This window comes from Schistocerca serialis, chromosome 5 (genome assembly GCF_023864345.2).
Source record: "Schistocerca serialis cubense isolate TAMUIC-IGC-003099 chromosome 5, iqSchSeri2.2, whole genome shotgun sequence".
In the NCBI taxonomy this organism is placed as follows: domain Eukaryota; kingdom Metazoa; phylum Arthropoda; class Insecta; order Orthoptera; family Acrididae; genus Schistocerca; species Schistocerca serialis.
In genome coordinates, this window is record NC_064642.1 from 203,260,691 (window position 1) to 203,280,187 (window position 19,497).

The 19,497-nt window shown below is 36.7% G+C and overlaps 1 protein-coding gene across 1 annotated transcript in view; it reads right to left on the reverse strand.

Moving 5' to 3' along the window:
- The window catches only part of LOC126481479 (aldehyde dehydrogenase 1A1-like), a 112,012-nt gene that overhangs the window by 9,244 nt on the left and 83,271 nt on the right, over positions 1-19,497 (reverse strand). The window contains exons 7-8 of the mRNA XM_050105258.1: positions 9,683-9,785; positions 8,718-8,902 (exon numbers count right to left, since the gene is read on the reverse strand). Coding sequence (XP_049961215.1) covers positions 8,718-8,902; positions 9,683-9,785 — 288 coding nt within the window. The remainder of the gene's footprint in view (positions 1-8,717; positions 8,903-9,682; positions 9,786-19,497) is intronic.

The window sequence follows — 19,497 nt, forward strand, 5'->3', positions numbered from 1 at the left end:
GTGGAAACTGTCAGTCAGAGAGTACCTGTCAAGAGTACATGCTCATGCATGAATATGTAGATTTTAGTGTTAACTTCATTCCATTTCATTCTTCATATAGCTCAATTACAAATACTATGTAATTAATTTAATTGTTTATTTGGTTAAGTGAGTTTAAAAAGTGAATGTATAGTCATGTGTCTAAGGAAAGTCCAAAAAATAGGTACCTACATTTCTAATTAACTTATTATTACCTCAAAATATTCTAGTACATGCAGTCGGGATCAGAAATGCATGGACACCTAACATAGACTCTTTCTTTACAATGTTTTCCAGCAAATAACTATTTGTTGTAATATCAAAATGTGTTACAAACTGCAGAATCATGATGTTTAACAAACAAATGATGGTTTATCAAACAGTAAAATAAAAATACTCTGACAAAATCAATTTTATTGTCAGTCACAATATAAACACCACACACAACATTCATTTGTACTATCTACCACAAGCATGCAGGCTACATGAAGAGAAAAAAATTACTTTTTTTTAATGTGTAGGTCATGATCTGTCACTGAAATAGTCTTGTGAATTTTTTTTAGTGAAATGGATTCACCCATCTGGCTCTCAGAAAACAAAACTCAGGAAAGTAAAAACTGAAGAGGCTAAATCACTAGCTGGATCTTTATCCAAATGATACAATGAAGGCTTTCACGGCTGGATGACATAACTGCTGGTAAACCTTTCAAGATGTGAGGTTGTGACCCAAGAAACTCTTCTGTTCTTGACATTTCGTCCAGGACTGCGCTGGACATCCTAAGAGGCACTCCTCTGCTGAGTCTTGCCAACTGACTGGTTGGACATCCGGTAGTGACATATACAGGGTGTTACAAAAAGGTACGGCCAAACTTTCAGGAAACATTCCTCACACACAAAAGATGTTATATGGACATGTGTCCACAAACGCTTAATTTCCATGTTAGAGCTCATTTTAGTTTCGTCAGTATGTACTGTACTTCCTTGATTCTGATGATCAAATTGTAAATTTTCACAATCAACATGTGTGGGCTGACGAGAATCCGCACGCAATTGTGCAATCACGTCATCAACACAGATTTTCTGTGGATGTTTGGAAAAGCATTGTTGGTGATGTCTTGATTGGACCCCATGTACTTCCACCTACGCTCAATGGAGCACGTTATCATGATTTCATACGGGATACTTTAACTGTGCTGCTAGAACATGTGCCTTTACAAGTACAACATAACATGTGGTTCATGCATGATGGAGCTCCTGCACATTTCAGTCGATGTGTACGTACGCTTCTCAACAACAGATTCGGTGACCGATGGATTGGTAGAGGCGGACCAATTCCATGGCCTCCACGCTCTCCTGGCCTCAACCCTCTTGACTTTCATTTAAGGGGGCATTTGAAAGCTCTTGTCTATGCAACCCCGGTACCAAATGTAGAGACTCTTCATGCTCATATTGTGGACGGCTGTGATACAATACGCCATTCTCCAGGGCTGCATCAGCGCATCAGGGATTCCATGCGACGGAGGTTGGATGCGTGTATCCTCACTAACGGAGGACATTTTGAACATTTCCTGTAACAAAATGTTTGAAGTCATGCTGGTACGTTCTGTTTCTATGTTTATGTACAGAAGTAATAAAATGAGCTCTGACATGGAAAATAAGCGTTTCCGGACACATGTCCACATAACATATTTTCTTTCTTTGTGTGTGAGGAATGTTTCCTGAAAGTTTGGCCATACCTTTTTGTAACACCCTGTATACTGTAGGAAAGTGGGTGTGGTCAAAGTAGCATATGATGAGCAGAGATGATCCTTGTCAAAGATAAAATTTAACTATTGATTGTTGTCTTGTCAAAAATAAAATTTTCTAGATATTCTGCAGAGCGACTGTCCATATGTCACTAAGTTTCATTGCCTCCTCTTTCCTATTAAAATGATCCTGATGCTTACGAATTTCAGTGGCTTCTCTACATAGTCGTGGATAAAAATTTGGTGTTGTAGAGAAAATTTCTGTTTCATAAAACTTCACTTTGTGGTTTCCTGTCTAAAGAGCATGCTCTGCTACAGCTGATTTCTCTAGTTTTCCTAGTCAGCATAGACTTTTGCGCTCTTTTAGCAGTGTATTTGAGTTCCTCTTGGTAGTTCCAATACAAACTTTGCACACGTACACGGAATTTTGTATACACCACATGTTGACAGAGGAGGGCCTTTATCCTTCACAGATTGGAGTACTTGATTTATTTTCTGTATTCGTCTAAAGACTGGTCTGATGTGATGTGTCTGTAAAATCTTACCAATCTGATCTGCTACTTTTTTAATAAAAAGGAGAGAAACTGTATTTTTCCATCATTGTGGTTCGTCCTTGTCCTTTGGCCTTCTGTTCCTTGGTAAAAATTCTCTTTACCTGAGTAGCCATTCTTCTTTATACTTTTATTTAGATGATCAAAGAATTCCTTGGACCATGACCTCACATCCTGAAAGGTTTACCAGCAGCTATCATTATCCAAATACCTATTTGCTCATTGAGAAAATAAAAATAAAAATGGTGAACAAAATTGTAATCAATCTGTTAGACTCCATAAGCAGGTGGAAAGATTACTGCATGATTTTAACGAAGACATTGACATAAACGACACTGAAAAAAGATGAAAAATATAGGACTGATAAAGAAATCACTCCATAAACATATTTATGATGCATTTAACTTCAACTCCTTTTCATCCAATGGACTGCATGCTAGCAAATACCTCTTCCAGAGCATATTGCAACTGCGATTACTGAAAAGGATAGTGAAATATATCAAACAAATGAGGAACCTTTTGAATCTGCAGAAACACCTGATAAACACACTAAAGGAACACATCAATGCTTAACTTCATTGTGGTTTGACTCACATATGAATAAGACTAAATATTTAAGGAAATGGATGCTATACTCACCATGAACAAAGAAACTGTACTTTTTTTACTGTTGATTATTTGTCTTTGAGGATGATACCAACAAAAATAAATATATATCTGGCTTCTGTCACTGGTGGAAATTGAATCCAATGATATCAAAGAAACAAAGCATGAATCACTACCTGCACCCCTATCAAATTTAGAAAAATGGAAAACCCTCTCTATGGGCTTGAAACTTAATAAAACCATTGACAAGAACAATCAGAAATATTGTCGATGATGAGGCCAAGAAATGAGGAAAAATTTTACATCACCATTAGATATTACACTATTGTTAGCCCAACAAAACCTCACTTTCCATAGTCATTTTGAAGACACTCCATAAGAAAACAGAAAAAATTTCTTAGAATTGGCACAGTTGATGGTGAAATATGATCCAGTATTGAAAGAACATTATTTAAAACTTGAAGAGTTCACTGGTAGCTCCAAGAGGGTACCTTCATATTTGTCCAAAGGGATATAAAATGAATATATTTTTATTTTGGGTGAACATATTACAGAAAAAGTTACTGCAAATTCAAAAAAGGCTAACTATTATGTAATAATTTTGATAGTATTCCTGGTGACAACAAAACTGACCAAATGAGTCAAATAATTAGATCTGTCCCAATAGAAGACAACGTGGTGGAAATTTGAGAATCTTTCATGGGGTTTTTCTATGTTAGGAAAAACTGCAAAGGATATGTCAAAGACTTTCAACAGCAACTGCAAAAAGTTCATCTGGATACTGTGATGTGCAGGACTGAAGGTTATGACATACCCATATCAATCTCAGGTGTACATGGAGAAGTACAATAAAATATTCTACATCAACTTTTGGCACACAATACTGCAGGTACTAAATTTAGTCCAACAATATCTACAGTCTCTAAAAAAAGACTCTGAATAAAAGATTTGCCAAATTAAAATCCCTGAATGAGTTTTTAGTGAAGGAATGAACTGTAATTACAGAGAAGGCTGATACTTTTGACATTAAAAAATACATTTATTCAGACATTAACAGTGATTGACTAGGAAGGAGGAGGGTAAATAAAACAATATTGGGAGATCTATTTCATGATACTAGATTGTCAACTCAAGAAGCAGTTCATGGATCAGTCTTTAAATGTATAGACCAATTTATACAGAAATTGTTACAACGATACATGGCCATGAAGGATGTCATCAAATTTTTCGAAATTGTAAAACAAATTTTCTGCTTGAAGCAACCAGTAATTCTACAGTGAATCCAGAATGTCTACCCAATCTGTCAATTTTAGCAGTTCAAAGAAAAGTTTCAAAGGAAATAGATTTCGATGACATTTTTGAGAATTTTTGTGAAATAAAGGCACAAAAACATGTACTATAATAACATGAATAAAAACTACTATCTTTTACTAAAGCTACAAAGCTAACTGACATTGTAAATGTACAAGCTTTGTTTCCAATCATATAAAATACCTCCCCCCATGAACCATGGACCTTGCCGTTGGTGGGGAGGCTTGCATGCCTTAGCGATACAAATAACCGTACCGTAGGTGCAACCACAACAGAGGGGTATCTGTTGAGAGGCCAGACAAACGTGTGGTTCCTGAAGAGGGGCAGCAGCCTTTTCAGTAGTTGCAAGGGCAACAGTCTGGATGATTGACTGATCTGGCCTTGTAACAATAACCAAAACGGCCTTGCTGTGCTGGTACTGCGAACGGCTGAAAGCAAGGGGAAACTATGGCCGTAATTTTTCCCGAGGGCATGCAGCTTTACTGTATGATTAAATGATGATGGCGTCCTCTTGGGTAAAATATTCCGGAGGTAAAATAGTCCCCCATTCGGATCTCCAGGCGGGGACTACTCAAGAGGATGTCGTTATCAGGAGAAAGAAAACTGACGTTCTACGGATCGGAGCGTGGAATGTCAGATCACTTAATCGGGCAGGTAGGTTAGAAAACGTAAAAAGGGAAAAAGATAGGTTAAAGTTAGATATAGTGGGAATTTGTGAAGTTCTGTGGCAGGAGGAACAAGACTTCTGGTCAGGTGACTACAGGGTTATAAACACAAAATCAAATAGGGGTAATGCAGGAGTAGGTTTAATAATGAATAGGAAAACAGGAATGCAGGTAAGCTACTACAAACAGCATAGTGAAGGCATTATTGTGGCCAAGATAGATATGAAGCCCACACCTACTACAGTAGTACAAGTTTACGTGCCAACTAGCTCTGCAGATGACGAAGAAATTGAAGAAATGTATGATGAGATAAAAGAAATTATTCAGATAGTCAAGGGTGACGAAAATTTAATAGTCATGGGTGACTAGAATTCGAGAGTAGGAAAAGGGAGAGAAGGAAACGTAGTGGGTGAATGTGGATTGGGGGAGAGAAATGAAAGAGGAAGGCGTCTGGTAGAATTTTGCACAGAGCATAACTTAATCATAGCTAACACTTGGTTTAAGAATCACGAAAGAAAGTTGTATACATGGAAGAATCCCGGAGATACTAAAAGGTATCAGATAGATTATGTAATGGTACGACAGAGATTTAGGAACCAGGTTTTAAATTGTAAGACATTTCCAGGGGCAGATGTGGACTCTGACCACTCTGACCTCTGACCACGAGCCTGTAGATTAAAACTGATGAAACTGCAAAAAGGTGGGAACTTAAGGAGATGGGACCTGGATAAACTGAAAGAACCAGAGGTTGTACAGAGTTTCAGGGAGAGCATAAGGGAACAATTGACAGGAATGGGGGAAAGAAATACAGTAGAAGAAGAATGGGTAGCTTTGAGGGATGAAGTAGTGAAGGCAGCAGAGGCTCAAGTAGGTAAAAAGATGACGGATAGTAGAAATCCTTGGGTAACAGAAGAAATATTGAATTTAATTGATGAAAGGAGAAAATATAAAAATGCAGTAAATAAAGCAGGCAAAAAGGAATACAAACGTCTCAAAAATGAGATCGACAGGAAGTGCAAAATGGCTAAGCAGGGATGGCTAGAGGACAAATGTAAGGATGTAGAGCCTTATCTTACTAGGGGTAAGGTAGATACTGTCTACAGAAAAATTAAAGAGACCTTTGGAGATAAGAGAACCACTTGTATGAACATCAAGAGCTCAGATGGAAATCCAGTTCTAAGCAAAGAAGGGAAAGCAGAAAGGTGGAAGGAGTATATAGAGGGTCTATACAAGGGCGATGTACTTGAGGACAACATTATTGAAATGGAAGAGAGTGTAGATGAAGATGAAGTGGGAGATACGATACTGCGTGAAGAGTTTGACAGAGCACTGAAAGACCTGAGTCGAAACAAGGCCCCCAGAGTAAACAACATTCCATTTGAACTACTGACGGCCTTGGGAGAGCCAGTCCTGACAAAACTCTACCATCTGGTGAGCAAGATGTATGAAACAGGTGAAATACCCTCAGACTTCAAGAAGAATATAATAATTCCAATCCCAAAGAAATCAGGTGTTGACAGATGTGAAAATTACCATACAGTCAGTTTAATAAGCCACAGCTGCAAAATATTAACACAAATTCTTTACAGACGAATGGAAAAACTAGTAGAAGCTGACCTCGGGGAAGATCAGCTTGGATTCCATAGAAATACTGGAACACGTGAGGCAATACTGACCTTACAACTTATCTTAGAAGAAAGATTAAGCAAAGGCAAACCTACATTTCTAGCATTTGTAGACTTAGAGAAAGCTTTTGACAATGTTGACTGAAATACTCTCTTTCAAATTCTGAAGGTGGCAGGGGTAAAATACAGGGAGCGAAAGGCTATTTACAATTTGTACAGAAACCAGATGGCTGTTATAAGAGTCGAGGGACATGAAAGGGAAGCAGTTGTTGGGAAGGGAGTAAGACAGGGTTGTAGCCTCTCCCCGATGTTATTCAATCTGTATATTGAGCAAGCAGTAAAAGAAACAAAAGAAAAATTCGGAGTAGGTATTAAAATCCATGGAGAAGAAATAAAAACTTTGAGGTTCACCGATGACATTGTAATTCTGCCAGAGCCAGCAAAGGACTTGGAGGAGCAGTCGAACGGAATGGATAGCGTCTTGAAAGGAGGATATAAGATGAACATCAACAAAAGCAAAACGAGGATAATGGAATGTAGTCGAATTAAGTCGGGTGATGCTGAGGGAATTAGATTAGGAAATGAGACACTTAAAGTAGTAAAGGAGTTTTGCTATTTGGGGAGCAAAATAACTGATGATGGTCAAAGTAGAGAGGATATGAAATGTAGACTGGCAATGGCAAGGAAAGCATTTCTGAAGAAGAGAAATTTGTTAACATCGAGTATAGATTTAAGTGTCAGGAAGTCATTTCTGAAAGTATTTGTATGGAGTGTAGCCATGTATGGAAGTGAAACATGGACGATAAATAGTTTGGACAAGAAGAGAATAGAAGCTTTCGAAATGTGGTGCTACAGAAGAATGCTGAAGATTAGATGGGTAGATCACATAAGTAATGAGGAAGTATTGAATAGGATTGGGGAGAAGAGAAGTTTGTGGCACAACTTGACCAGAAGAAGGGATCGGTTGGTATGACATGTTCTGAGGCATCAAGGGATCACCAATTTAGTATTGGAGGGCAGCGTGGAGGGTAAAAATCCTAGAGGGAGACCAAGAGATGAATACACTAAGCAGATTCAGAAGGATGTAGGTTGCAGTAGGTACTGGGAGATGAAGAAGCTTGCACAGGATAGAGTAGCATGGAGAGCTGCATCAAACCAGTCTCAGGACTGAAGACCACAACAACAACAACATATAAAATAAAAGGTAATGTTCCTTTATGTTCTTTTTTATTTCTTTGTACTCTACCTGATGGTTGCTGCACTAAATGCTGATTCGTATTCTAAATTCCTCACCCAAAATTTAAATTACATGTGTTACAATTACTTGAGCACTTATTTTTTTGTCGATCAACAGTTACATCTATATTATTTATCTGTTGCTAAATGTACCCATTACAAATACATCAATTTCTTAGTAGATCGGAGGCCTGATTTAGCTCTACCACCTCAGACCTCTGACAGGCTAAATCCACCACTGTAACAGCGATACTGATTGTATAAAAAGTAGGGCTGTTTAATGGTCACAAGTCACAAGTCACAAGTCTGTTTGACTATGGGAGAGTGTCACAGAGATGAAGAAGAAAGTGAACTGGCAAATGCTAAGATATGCAATCCATCCCACGAGAACCTGCTTAGAAAGTTTCAAGAACCAATTTCATGTGATGAATATAAAAATATGTGTCAATCCCCTATGAATCATTCTCATAGAGCTTGCAAAGACAAGCTTCAATTAATTACAGCATACACAAATGCATGAAGTAATCATTTTTGCCACACTCCATATGTGAACAGAATGAGAAGAAGCCCTAATAATTGGAACAATGGGCAATACCTTCTACCATGCACTTGATAGTGCTTTGCAAAGTGTGAGTGTGGATGCATGTGACTACCCTTAACATTTTCCTTCTAAAGACTGATTAATTTCAAACTGTATTATTTTATTATTTGTGTCAAGTGGAGAATTTACTGATGAAATTGTAAAGTTGCATGGAAGGTAAGTATTAGTCTGCCATTCATTGTCCTTGCAATTTCATCTCATTATGCATTAGAAATTACTGTTCCTCAGTTGCAGAAAAATGCATTAATTGTAGAAAAAATTTCATTAAATCCGCAGGGATTTCTGGAATTTAATGCTATACTTGATGTATACAGTTTTCTTTGCAATAGAGTGATTTATTCAACAGATTGATTTATTACCTGAGGACCTTGAATAATGCCATCTGCCAGAGGATCACCAACTTTCCTTGCTTCAGCTTTTGCTTTTGCTTTCTTAACAAATTCATCATATATATCCTCATGCACAAAAGTTCTTGTTCCTCCACAGCAGACTTGTCCCTGGTTGATGAACAGTGCATCATGTGCTATCTGTACTGCTTCATCAACTGAAACACATGATGATTGTGTTATTATTTCTGCTGCTATGACAGTTTTTGTTTTTTACATCACATATCAAAGTTTTGTCAATACAGAACAACATGAAAGATGCATTGGTATGTCAGCAGTCACATTAGAGAAGAGATAATTGGAATAACAACTGAGTTAGGCAAATAATTAGCTTTACCAAAATTAGGAGGCAACTTCTTCCATAATCAAACTTACTGGTTATCAAAATATTAAATTGTGTTGGAATAGGCACACCTAAAAGTTGCAAATGATGTAGTAACAGTCTGTATCACTTCATATCATGTCACTGTTCATTGATCTTAAGCATATACTCTACACTTCATATGCAAATGCTGCATACATCCCAGAGTTACTTTTACCTGTTATGGTTTCATATTTTACAGTAATGGACAGCTGCACAACATCTTACAGGCAAAATGATTTCTGTGCTGTTGGGTGAGATAGTAGGAATATATACTTTTCAAACACAAAACTTTGTTTGCTTGAAAGATATAGTGTGTATGTATGTAAACTAGTGTTCCAATTTATCTATATTTTTTTGCTTCTCTACACTTTCTGGCTGTGATAAGAGAGAAATCTAACAAGTTGTTTGAAAAATCATATTTCCTCTGTCACACTCTGTACATGATAGCGCAATCTTCTTCCTCCTTTTTTCTTAAGCCACATTAAATTTCAGTCAAGCAATGCTCAAAACATATGTCTCGAAACACCTTGTATCATATTTACCTTAATATTTCTATTTGAAACAGTTTACTTACTGTCAGCATCAGGAAGTATTATCAGAGGACTCTTTCCACCCAGTTCCAATGATACTTTCTTCAAGTTTGACTGTGCAGCTGCTGCCATGACTGCTTTTCCAACCTAGGCGCAATTTTGACACCTTTCAGTCCTCAATTATTACTACACTATGTTTAAGTGTAAAAGCAAAATCAGTTTTATGTTCCAGTATGAAGAGCAGTCAAACACTCGTCACATGTACACACATACATACACACACACACACACACACACACACACACACACACACACACACACCTATCTCTTTCACTGATCTCACAATTGTCATGGATGATAAAGCTGTCAGAAATAAGTAGTAGCAATGGTAGTTGTTGTTGCAATGTAATCTGTAGTTGGCATTTACATACAAACACATAATAGTTCTAACACTTTTGTTCAAAATATTAATTCATATCATGGTAAGCACTTGATTAAAACTATTATTGATACATAGCACATGAATGTAATTATTTATTACAAAGTTATTGCAAGTACTTTTTTTTACACTATAATAGCAGTTTGTCAGTAGAAATTTGATACTGGTTCCTTAAATGAACACTGTTTTTTTATTTCTTTTATCTGTACTGAAACTTTTGAAACTTTATTGCTCAATCTAGTACCATGAATGTTTCTGTGTTTTTGTGCTAAAGCCTTGTATACCGTTTCTATATGGGTGTCATTGCACATTCTTGTATTACAAGAGTGAAGACCTGAGTCAGTTTTGAAATTGTCAGATTACCTTTTTATATTGATTACAGTTATTTGTATATAGTGACATAGTAAGAGTAGAATATTTAGATACTGAAATAAATGTCTGGAAGGTATTAGCTTTGAACTTTTGATAATTATTCCAATAGTTCCTTTTTGTAGACGGAAGATAATTTTCAGGTTGGTCTTGTTATGACCCGAGAAGGTGAGGCCTAGCTTGTTCCTGCTGGGAAGAGAATCAAAGAATGCTTGGGACAATACACTTGCTTCACTGCCACTATCAAGAAGACAGTACACTATTACATCTGAAATATTTAACTCTACAACAACAGGGTGGCTTATTTTACTTTTACAGGGGCTTATTTAGATTCATCTAGCAAATCATTCTCAGTCTGTCTAGAGGTAAAATAGTCCCCTTCAGTTGCAATTACATTTGCACACATGTATCTTTGCAGATTTACCAGTATTCACATTTTTTACTGCCTTTCCTACACTGTCCACCAATTTCAAATCAAAGCATTTGACAACTTCTTTTAGTTTTATTTGCTGCACATCATCTAAACTTTTTGAGCAGTGGCATGCTTCACATCATTGCTATATAAATAATCAGCATTTGCCTCTACTTCTTTAGACAAGCTAGCACAGCTCATAGGTTCCTCAGCCTTATTGTACTTCGTACTCACCATATAGCAGAGATGCTGAGTTGGAGACAGGCACAATATAAAGGCTGCCAAACAGATACGCTTGTCACCAAAAAGGCCTTCATCGAAATTAGTTAACATACACACATATGACTGTGGTCATGTGTGTGTGTGCGTGAGTTGCATTTGCATGTGTGTGTGTGTGTGTGTGTGTGTGTGTGTGTGTGTGTGTGTGTGTGTGTGTGTTTTGTCTAATTCCAATGAAGGCCTTTTTGGCCTAAAGCTTACTTTTTGATAGTCTTTACATTGTGCCTATATGTGACTCAGCATCTCCACTAATCTCCACTATATGGTGATTATCAATATATTCTTTTCATAAAATTGTTGTTATTCCATCCTGGATTTTCTATTGTTATAGAGTCTATTATTACTATGCACTAGCTCCTCATTGGTAGTCACTCTCTCTACCCTTTCTAGGAATTCAATGAATCTATTCACATTATCCCCAGGTGGAGAAATGATTTATTTTTTTGCTAATACCAAGGCAGTTTACCTTCTAACTCTATATCATAATTTCTAGTTTCATCTTTTGTCAAATGTAACAGGAATGAAGCTCATTTCCTAGAAAATTCTTTGATGGACTTGCGACCTGCACTGTATTGTTTACCACTCCAAAATTCCTTTAATACATTGTTTTGTATAGCATGAGACCAGTATTCAATCATGAAAGTAGATTTAAACTGAGAGAGTGTTTGAAAATGTAGCATAACATCAACTGACCAACACGAAGCATCTCTTGTCAAATGAGTTTGAGTAAAAGAAGTTTCCTCATGCTCAGACCACCCTTTCAGCAACACACCCTCAAAATCATTCCAGAGATTTATGGGTGAGATAGCTCATCTGGATCAAAACACCAAAATTTCTGACATCCAATAAAAGTAGTATCAACAGAAGCAACATACCGTATGATAGTAGTAGACAAATAAATGAAGGTTCCTCTACTTTCTGTCTTAGCAATGCTACAATTTAAATCATTTAACTGGCATTCTGTTGTTTCTACTTTTTCTGAAATCTATTTCGTGATTTGTTCACATAGTTTTACAAAAATTGTTTTCACTTTTTTTTCTGGTTGACAAATTTACATTTTCAGGCCAATTAGAGCAAAGTTCAGATTCCTTGCTTATTCTCTCTATTAACTTGTCTTCTAACAGCTTATTGTCTGTTTTGAATTCATTGATAACTTGACTGATTTCAGTTCTAAACATCTTTTATAATTTGGACAACTGTTATCATAGTTTGATCTTCAAATCATGATGACTGAAGTCAATATTATAATTTAAATTGTCTACATTCAATTTCATTTCATTCCTCAGTGTATTATTACTGGACTCCAACTTACACTTTAAAATGGAAGCCATTTTATTTTGCAGTTCTTCGTTGTTAGAATCAGTTTTAAGGTTTAAACTACTCTTTCATTTTCTATTACTTGATTCCATTTTAAGATTTATTCCTTCAATTTTGGAAAAGAATAACTGTATCCAAACTGGTGTCCTTATCTTTGCAAATTGCATTTTGAGTGGTTTCAAAGGAGCCTATATCATTACCTGACTCATTTGAATACCAGAATCATCAAATTCAGTTTCACTATCTGTGTTTCCACTAGTTCTCTTCAATACTTCAGAAAAACACTCATTTTTAATTTTTATTTCTACACAATCATCACCAGACAATGGTCCTAGTTTAAATTTCACTTTGACCTTTTCAGTAAACTTCACCTTTCACAACTGGTTAGAAGTAATTAATCTCAGCTTTAAGTATTCTTGACTTAAGCTAATTGCTTGAACTCGATGAGTGATGCTGGTATAGTGTACTAGCAACCATGTTGCAGCACATTACAATGTAATGCAGGCAGCAACAGCAGCTATGGTGGCACTGATGGCAGTGGATATTGCCTACTGCAATAACACCAGGCATGGGGGAAGGGGGACGGGAGGTGAGATGTGACACAGGTGAGCATGCACTGTAGCTTGTACACTCAAGAAGCTCCACAATGATGCAGTCTCCCTCTGCACTCGCCGACGATGGTAGCCACAACATAGCACTATCTTCTTTCCTCTCTCCACATTCAGATTAAGCCTGGGTAGCATTCATTGTCTAAGCTTCCCACTCATGAAAAAAACATAACAATGTTCCCACCGCTTCATCCACTATATCGTGCCTCTATATGTTTCATCCCATTATTCTGTTTGTGCCTATAGGATTCACTTTCTATACTTCCATACCGATCAGTTTCATTGTTTACTTTCCCTAACTGATATGCAGCATATGTGGGGTGGTGCGTTAAATTAAGGTGGTTTGTTAATTATTTTTGTTGAAGGTGTATACAATTTTTAAATACCAGTGCCTCTCACAAGAGTCTTAAATTAGTCATATGGGCAGCCACAAAATAATGGATAATGTGCAGTGTTCGGCCCACAATTCAGCTTCTCAAAACTGAAATGAAATGTTCTGACTCTCTAAGCATAATCCACTAGTCAGAAACTATGATGATAAATGAAAGTCTACTGTTGTTTAATGAATCAGTATATTCAATAAAAGTTTACACACATGAGTAATAATTTTGCAACTCATTAAAGTTTTCCTATTGTAATCAGCACTTGACACAGTCCAGATATGACTTCTACTTGAAGTTCCAAGTATTAGTACTTCCCTCTCCCTATGTTAATTAAGTACAGTTCATTGCTCATCATAAGGGTAGTGGATGAACTGTGTCACTTGCCATGTGGTTTTCTGTAACATTACGGGCGCCACACAAAACAAAACTTAGAAAATGAAGCATAGGCTTTCCAGTTAGTTATTACTCCATAAAACTTCAATTTTACACATATGTACAAAGCAAGTGCTATATCTAATTTGATCGGGAAACAATCAGATCAGTCATCTTAAAGCCATTTGAGTCTCAGTGGACATGGTCGCAGACATAATCGTAGCACATTCTGAAGTGTAGCAAAATACATCAAAAATGACTGATGTCCATTATAATTATCCGGGCTGTTATGCCGTGGTCAGTTGATGAATTCTGTGTTGATTCCCAAAATTCATCAACCGACCATGGCATAACAGCCTGGATAATTATAATGGACATGATATTTCCGGCCGTGAAAGTCTACATTTTAGTAAATGACTGACAACAATCAAATGATCTCTCGAGTTTCACTACATAGTTCCTTATACACTCTCTGTTCAAACAGCAAATGGAACACCTACAGTTAGAATGCCTCCATTGTCTGTAGCAGTGCTCATATAGCACCCTTTTCACTTGAAAAAACAATACTTACCATTGATAGTTGAAGGCTAACAACTTTCTGTCATCAAAACTGTACTCTGTTAATGTTCTATAAAAGAACCAGTTGAGTAATTCTTAAACTCTGACTTCTACTGGAACTGAAGGTAGACTGTGGCCTCTGAACTGTCTGTTTTCCATTATCTTTACCTCATTGAAATCACACTATCATCTTGAAAACTGGTAGAGCTCCATTATTAAAGATAATTCTGTCATTAAAGCGTTGTATCTTAATTATAAAGGTTGGTTAATCTAACTTAATATTACACTTTTTGTTAAAAAATCTTATCTGATAAAAAGGTAAAAGAGGTAGCTTCATGAAAACAGTTAACTCATGTTTTTACATACAACAGAAACTAAAGCCAGGATAACAACTTTCTATTTTTAATATTATGTATATTTGAAATTTCGTAAAAAGTGGATTTCTGTGGAAAATAATCAGTTGATCATGCTGAAACTTGACTACATAACAATGGTATGCTTTTACATCAGCATGCACAGTATTGTGATATTGTTCAAATATTTAATTTTGTTTTATATTATTGTGTAACTCTTTGTCTGAGCTGCCTGGATATGTGTTAGCCACTGTTGAGCTATGGGGACCACACCATAGGCATACAGGTGTAGTGCTTGCTTCCCCACAGGTTGATAATGGTACCAAAGTCAATGTCCAATCACTCATGGATGAGACAAGATCTGAAAGTGAGGGTAGCATAATAAAAGCAGAAATGCATAACTCCACTTCCAAATGTTCATTTACAAAGGGAAACCCAGGAAAATTGCCCCAGATTAACTCCCATACCACTGAAGAGATCAGTGAAACACAGGGTGGTTATATTTAAAGTTCCGGTTTCAAAATGCTGTAAAAAAAAAAAAAAAAAAAAAAAAAAAAAAAAAAAAAAAAGACGCTACTGTTCAAAATGCCATCAAATTTGATAGTAATATTATTGAAGAAGGGAAAACCTTACAGAAACAAAAGAGTTTAAAGAAAATTTTATCATTAAATGGTGCTGTAAGCAGCAGAAGATGCAAAATAAAAGATGCGAAGTACATGACTGTTTCTCAGTTTGTGTCTGAGACACGTGGCTTGCTGTCTCAATGAAAGATCACGTACTGCTAGTAGAGCTCTTTTACAAGAGTGGTGACTGTGTCCCAGAAGTTATGCAGAAGTTCTGGACACTCACGGGTATGAAAAAAGCCTGGAGAAAATGATTATGAAAATTCAAAACAACAAGTTAGTATGAAGTGCAATGTGGCAGTGGGAGAAAAACAATTGATCAGATATCAAGAGAAGATGAGATCATGGCATTGCAGTAGAGGTCAAGCAGTTGTGTGCAAACACACAGTGCAAGGGGATTTGCATGAACTTCGGATATGCCTCTGAGTATGGTGCATAAAATTATATGAAACATCCTGAATTGTTGTCCATACAAAATTACCCATGTTCAGGAGTTGCTTCGTGCTGATTTGCCAATAAGACAAATGTTTGCTCCAGAATGTCTTGCTCACATGGAAGTGGATAATGAATGGCCATGGAACATCCTGTGGACAGACGAAGCCCATTGCCATCTCCAAAGACATATCGATACTCAGAACTGCAGAATGTGGACAATGGAAAATTCTCTCACACCTGAACTGGTACCATTTCAGAAGCAAATGTAACTGTGTGGTGCCAGTTGATGGCGTCGTTTACAGCCATGTTTCATCAAGGAGATGAATCCTGCAAGTTCTATTAGCCATACCAACACTGCTAAAGGCTGTGAGAGTTTTGTGTATTACCATCATTCCAACCCTTCAACAGCATCGATGTGAATGGATGAAGCCCATTTCCATCTCTAGAGACATGTCAATGTACACAGAATTGCAGAATATGGACACTGGAAAAATTGATCATACCTCAACTGGTACAGTTTCAGATACAAAGATAACTGTGTGATGCCAGTTGATGGCATTGTTTACCATACATCCTTATTTCTTCAACAAGATGAGTCCTAAAGCTGTGAGAGTTTTTGTATATCACCACCATTCTAACATTTCAACAGTGTGGATGTGTGCTAGGATCATTTTTGTGCAAGATGCATAAGAAAGGAGACAAAAAAAAGACCAACAAACTTCTGTCCAATTTCACTTTTACCCACATTCTCAAACATTTTAGAAAAGATAATATACAGCCATCTTCTTAACAAACTGACCACAAATAAAATATTATCCAAGCCACAATTTGGATTTCTATAGGATTATAATACAGAGAAGGCTACCTAAACAGACAGTGAGAATATACTTAATTCATCAGACAATACATTACAGTCTACTGCTACATTTCGTGATCTGTCAAAGGCATTTGACCGTGTAAATCACGATATGCTTTTAAGTAAATTTGAATATTATGGTGTAACAGAAATGTTGCAAAATGGTTCAAGTCCTTTGTCTGTAACAGAAAGAAAACAAAAGGTGTCAATAGGAAAGAGACATGTATTAAGCTATCAGGCATCATCCAACTGGGAACCAATAGCATGTGGTGTCCCCAACATTCCATCTTAGGTCCCTTTCTTTTTCTTGTGTGTATCACTGACTTTTCATCAGTACATTACCAGATGCCAAGTTTGTTTTGTTTACAAATGATAAACACATTGCAATAAATAGTAAATCAAGTATAGCATTGGAAAGGTTGGCTAATGAAATTTTCATTGACATTAATAAATGGTTCCTAGCCAATTCTCTGTCACTATACCTTCAAAAAACCAGAGACTGATTTGATGTAGCTCTCCATGCTATTTTATCCTGTGCAAGTTTATTCATCTCCCAATACCTACTGCAACCTACATCCTTCTGAATCTGTTTAGTGTACTCATCCCTTGGTCTCCCTCTATGATTTTTACCCTCCACACTGCCCTCCAATACTAAACTGGTGATCCCTTGATGCCACAGAATATGCCCTACCAACCAATCCCTTCATTTAGTCAAGTTGTACCACAAGTTTCTCTTCTCTCCAATTCTATTCAATACCTCCTCATTAGTTATGTGATCTACCATTTAATCTTCAGCATTCTTCTGTAGCGCCAGATTTCGAAAGCTTCTATTCTCTTCTTGTCTAAAGTATTTATTGTCCATGTTTCACTTCCATAAATGGCTACACGCCATACAAATACTTTCAGAAACGACTTCCTGACATTTAAATCTAAACTCGATGTTAACATATTTCTCTTCTTCAGAAACGCTTTCCTTGCCATTGCCAGTCTACATTTTATATCGTCTCTACTTCGACCATCATCAGTTATTTTGCTCCCCAAATAGCAAAACTCTTTTACTACTTAAAGTGTCTCATTTCCTAATCTAATTCCGGCAGCATCACCCGATTTAATTCGACTACATTCCACTATCCTCATTTTGCTTTTGTTCATGTTCATCTTATATTCTCCTTTCAAGACATTGTTCATTCTGTTCAGCTGCTCTTCCAGGTCCTTTGCTGTGTCAGACAGAATTACAATGTCATCGGTGAACCTCAAAGTTTCTATTTCTTCTCCACGGATTTTAATACCTACTCTGTATTTTTCTTTTGTTTCCTTTACTGCTTGCTCAATATACAGATTGAATAACATCAGGGATAGGCTACAACCCTGTCTCACTCCCTTCCCAACCACTGCTTCCCTTTCATGCCCCTCGACTTTTATAACTGTCATTTGGTTTCTGTACAAATTGTAAATAGCCTTTCGCTCCCTGTATTTTACCCCTGCGACCTTCAGAATTTGAAAGAGAGTATTCCAATCAACATTGTCAAAAGCTTTCTCTAAGTCTACAGATGCTAGAAATGTAGGTTTGCCTTTCCTTAATCTATTTTCTAAGATAAGTCATAGGGTCAGTATTGCCTCACGTGTTCCAACATTTCTGCTGAATCCAAACTGATCTTCCCCCAAGGTCGGCTTCTACCCCTTCTTCCATTCGTCTGTAAAGAATTCGTGTTAGTATTTTGCAGCCGTGGCTTATTAAACTGATAGTTTAGTAATTTTCACATCTGTCAACACCTGCTTTCTTTGGGATTGGAATTATTACATTCTTCTTGGAGTCTGAGGGTATTTCACTTGTTTCATACATCTAGCTCACTAAATGGTAGAGTTTTGTTAGCCCTGGCTCTCCCAAGGCTGTCATTAGTTCTAATGGGATGTTGTCTACTCCCAGGGCCATGTTTTGACTTAGAAAAAACATACTATATGCAATTCAGAACTTGTAAGATGTTTCCTGCCAGTACACACCTAAAATATGATGACAAGCAGATAGAAGAAGTTGACAGTGTTAAATTCTTGGGATTACAGCTTGATAAATTTAACTGGGAGGAGCATACAGCAATTATGCTGAAGTGCCTACATAAATCTCTATTTGCTATGTGCATGTTGTTAGATATAGGTGATATAAAAATAAAAAGCTGGTGTACTATGCTTACTTTAATTCAATATGTCATACGAATTATTTTCAGGGAAAACTCATCAAGCCAAGCTAAAGTTTCCTGAGCCCAAAAACATGCAATATGAATTATTTGTGATGTGAACTCAAGAACATCCTGTGGAGGGCTGATTAAGGAACTGGGGATTCTACCTACTGCTTCCCAATATATTTATTTCTTAAAGAAAAGCTTTTCAAGACAACAGCTCAATTCGTGGAATCAACACTAGAAATAAGAATAACTTCCACAAAGATTTAAAGTCACTTATTTTGCTTCCAAAAGGTGTCCACTATTCAGCAATATACGTCTCCAGTAAAATACCAGCAGTCATCAAAAGTTTAACTAATAAAAAAGTTCAGTTTGAGAAGAATCTAAAGGATTTATTGGTGGTCAAGTCTTGCTACTCTGCTGATGAATTTCTTAGCAGAACTGACTGATGAATGTATGTTATTAATAATATCACATAATGTGATTTTGTGTACAATCTGACTTCTGCACAAATTTTGTGCAGCATTGTGATCATTGTAAATGATTTTTTGTCTTTTCTTTTTACCTACTCCACATCCACCTGGGCAATTTCATTTGGCATCTATGGAAGTTACATTAGCATATCTGTTTTTATTTTCTAAATATTTACGTGTGTTCTTGTTTTCTGGTATGTTCCTC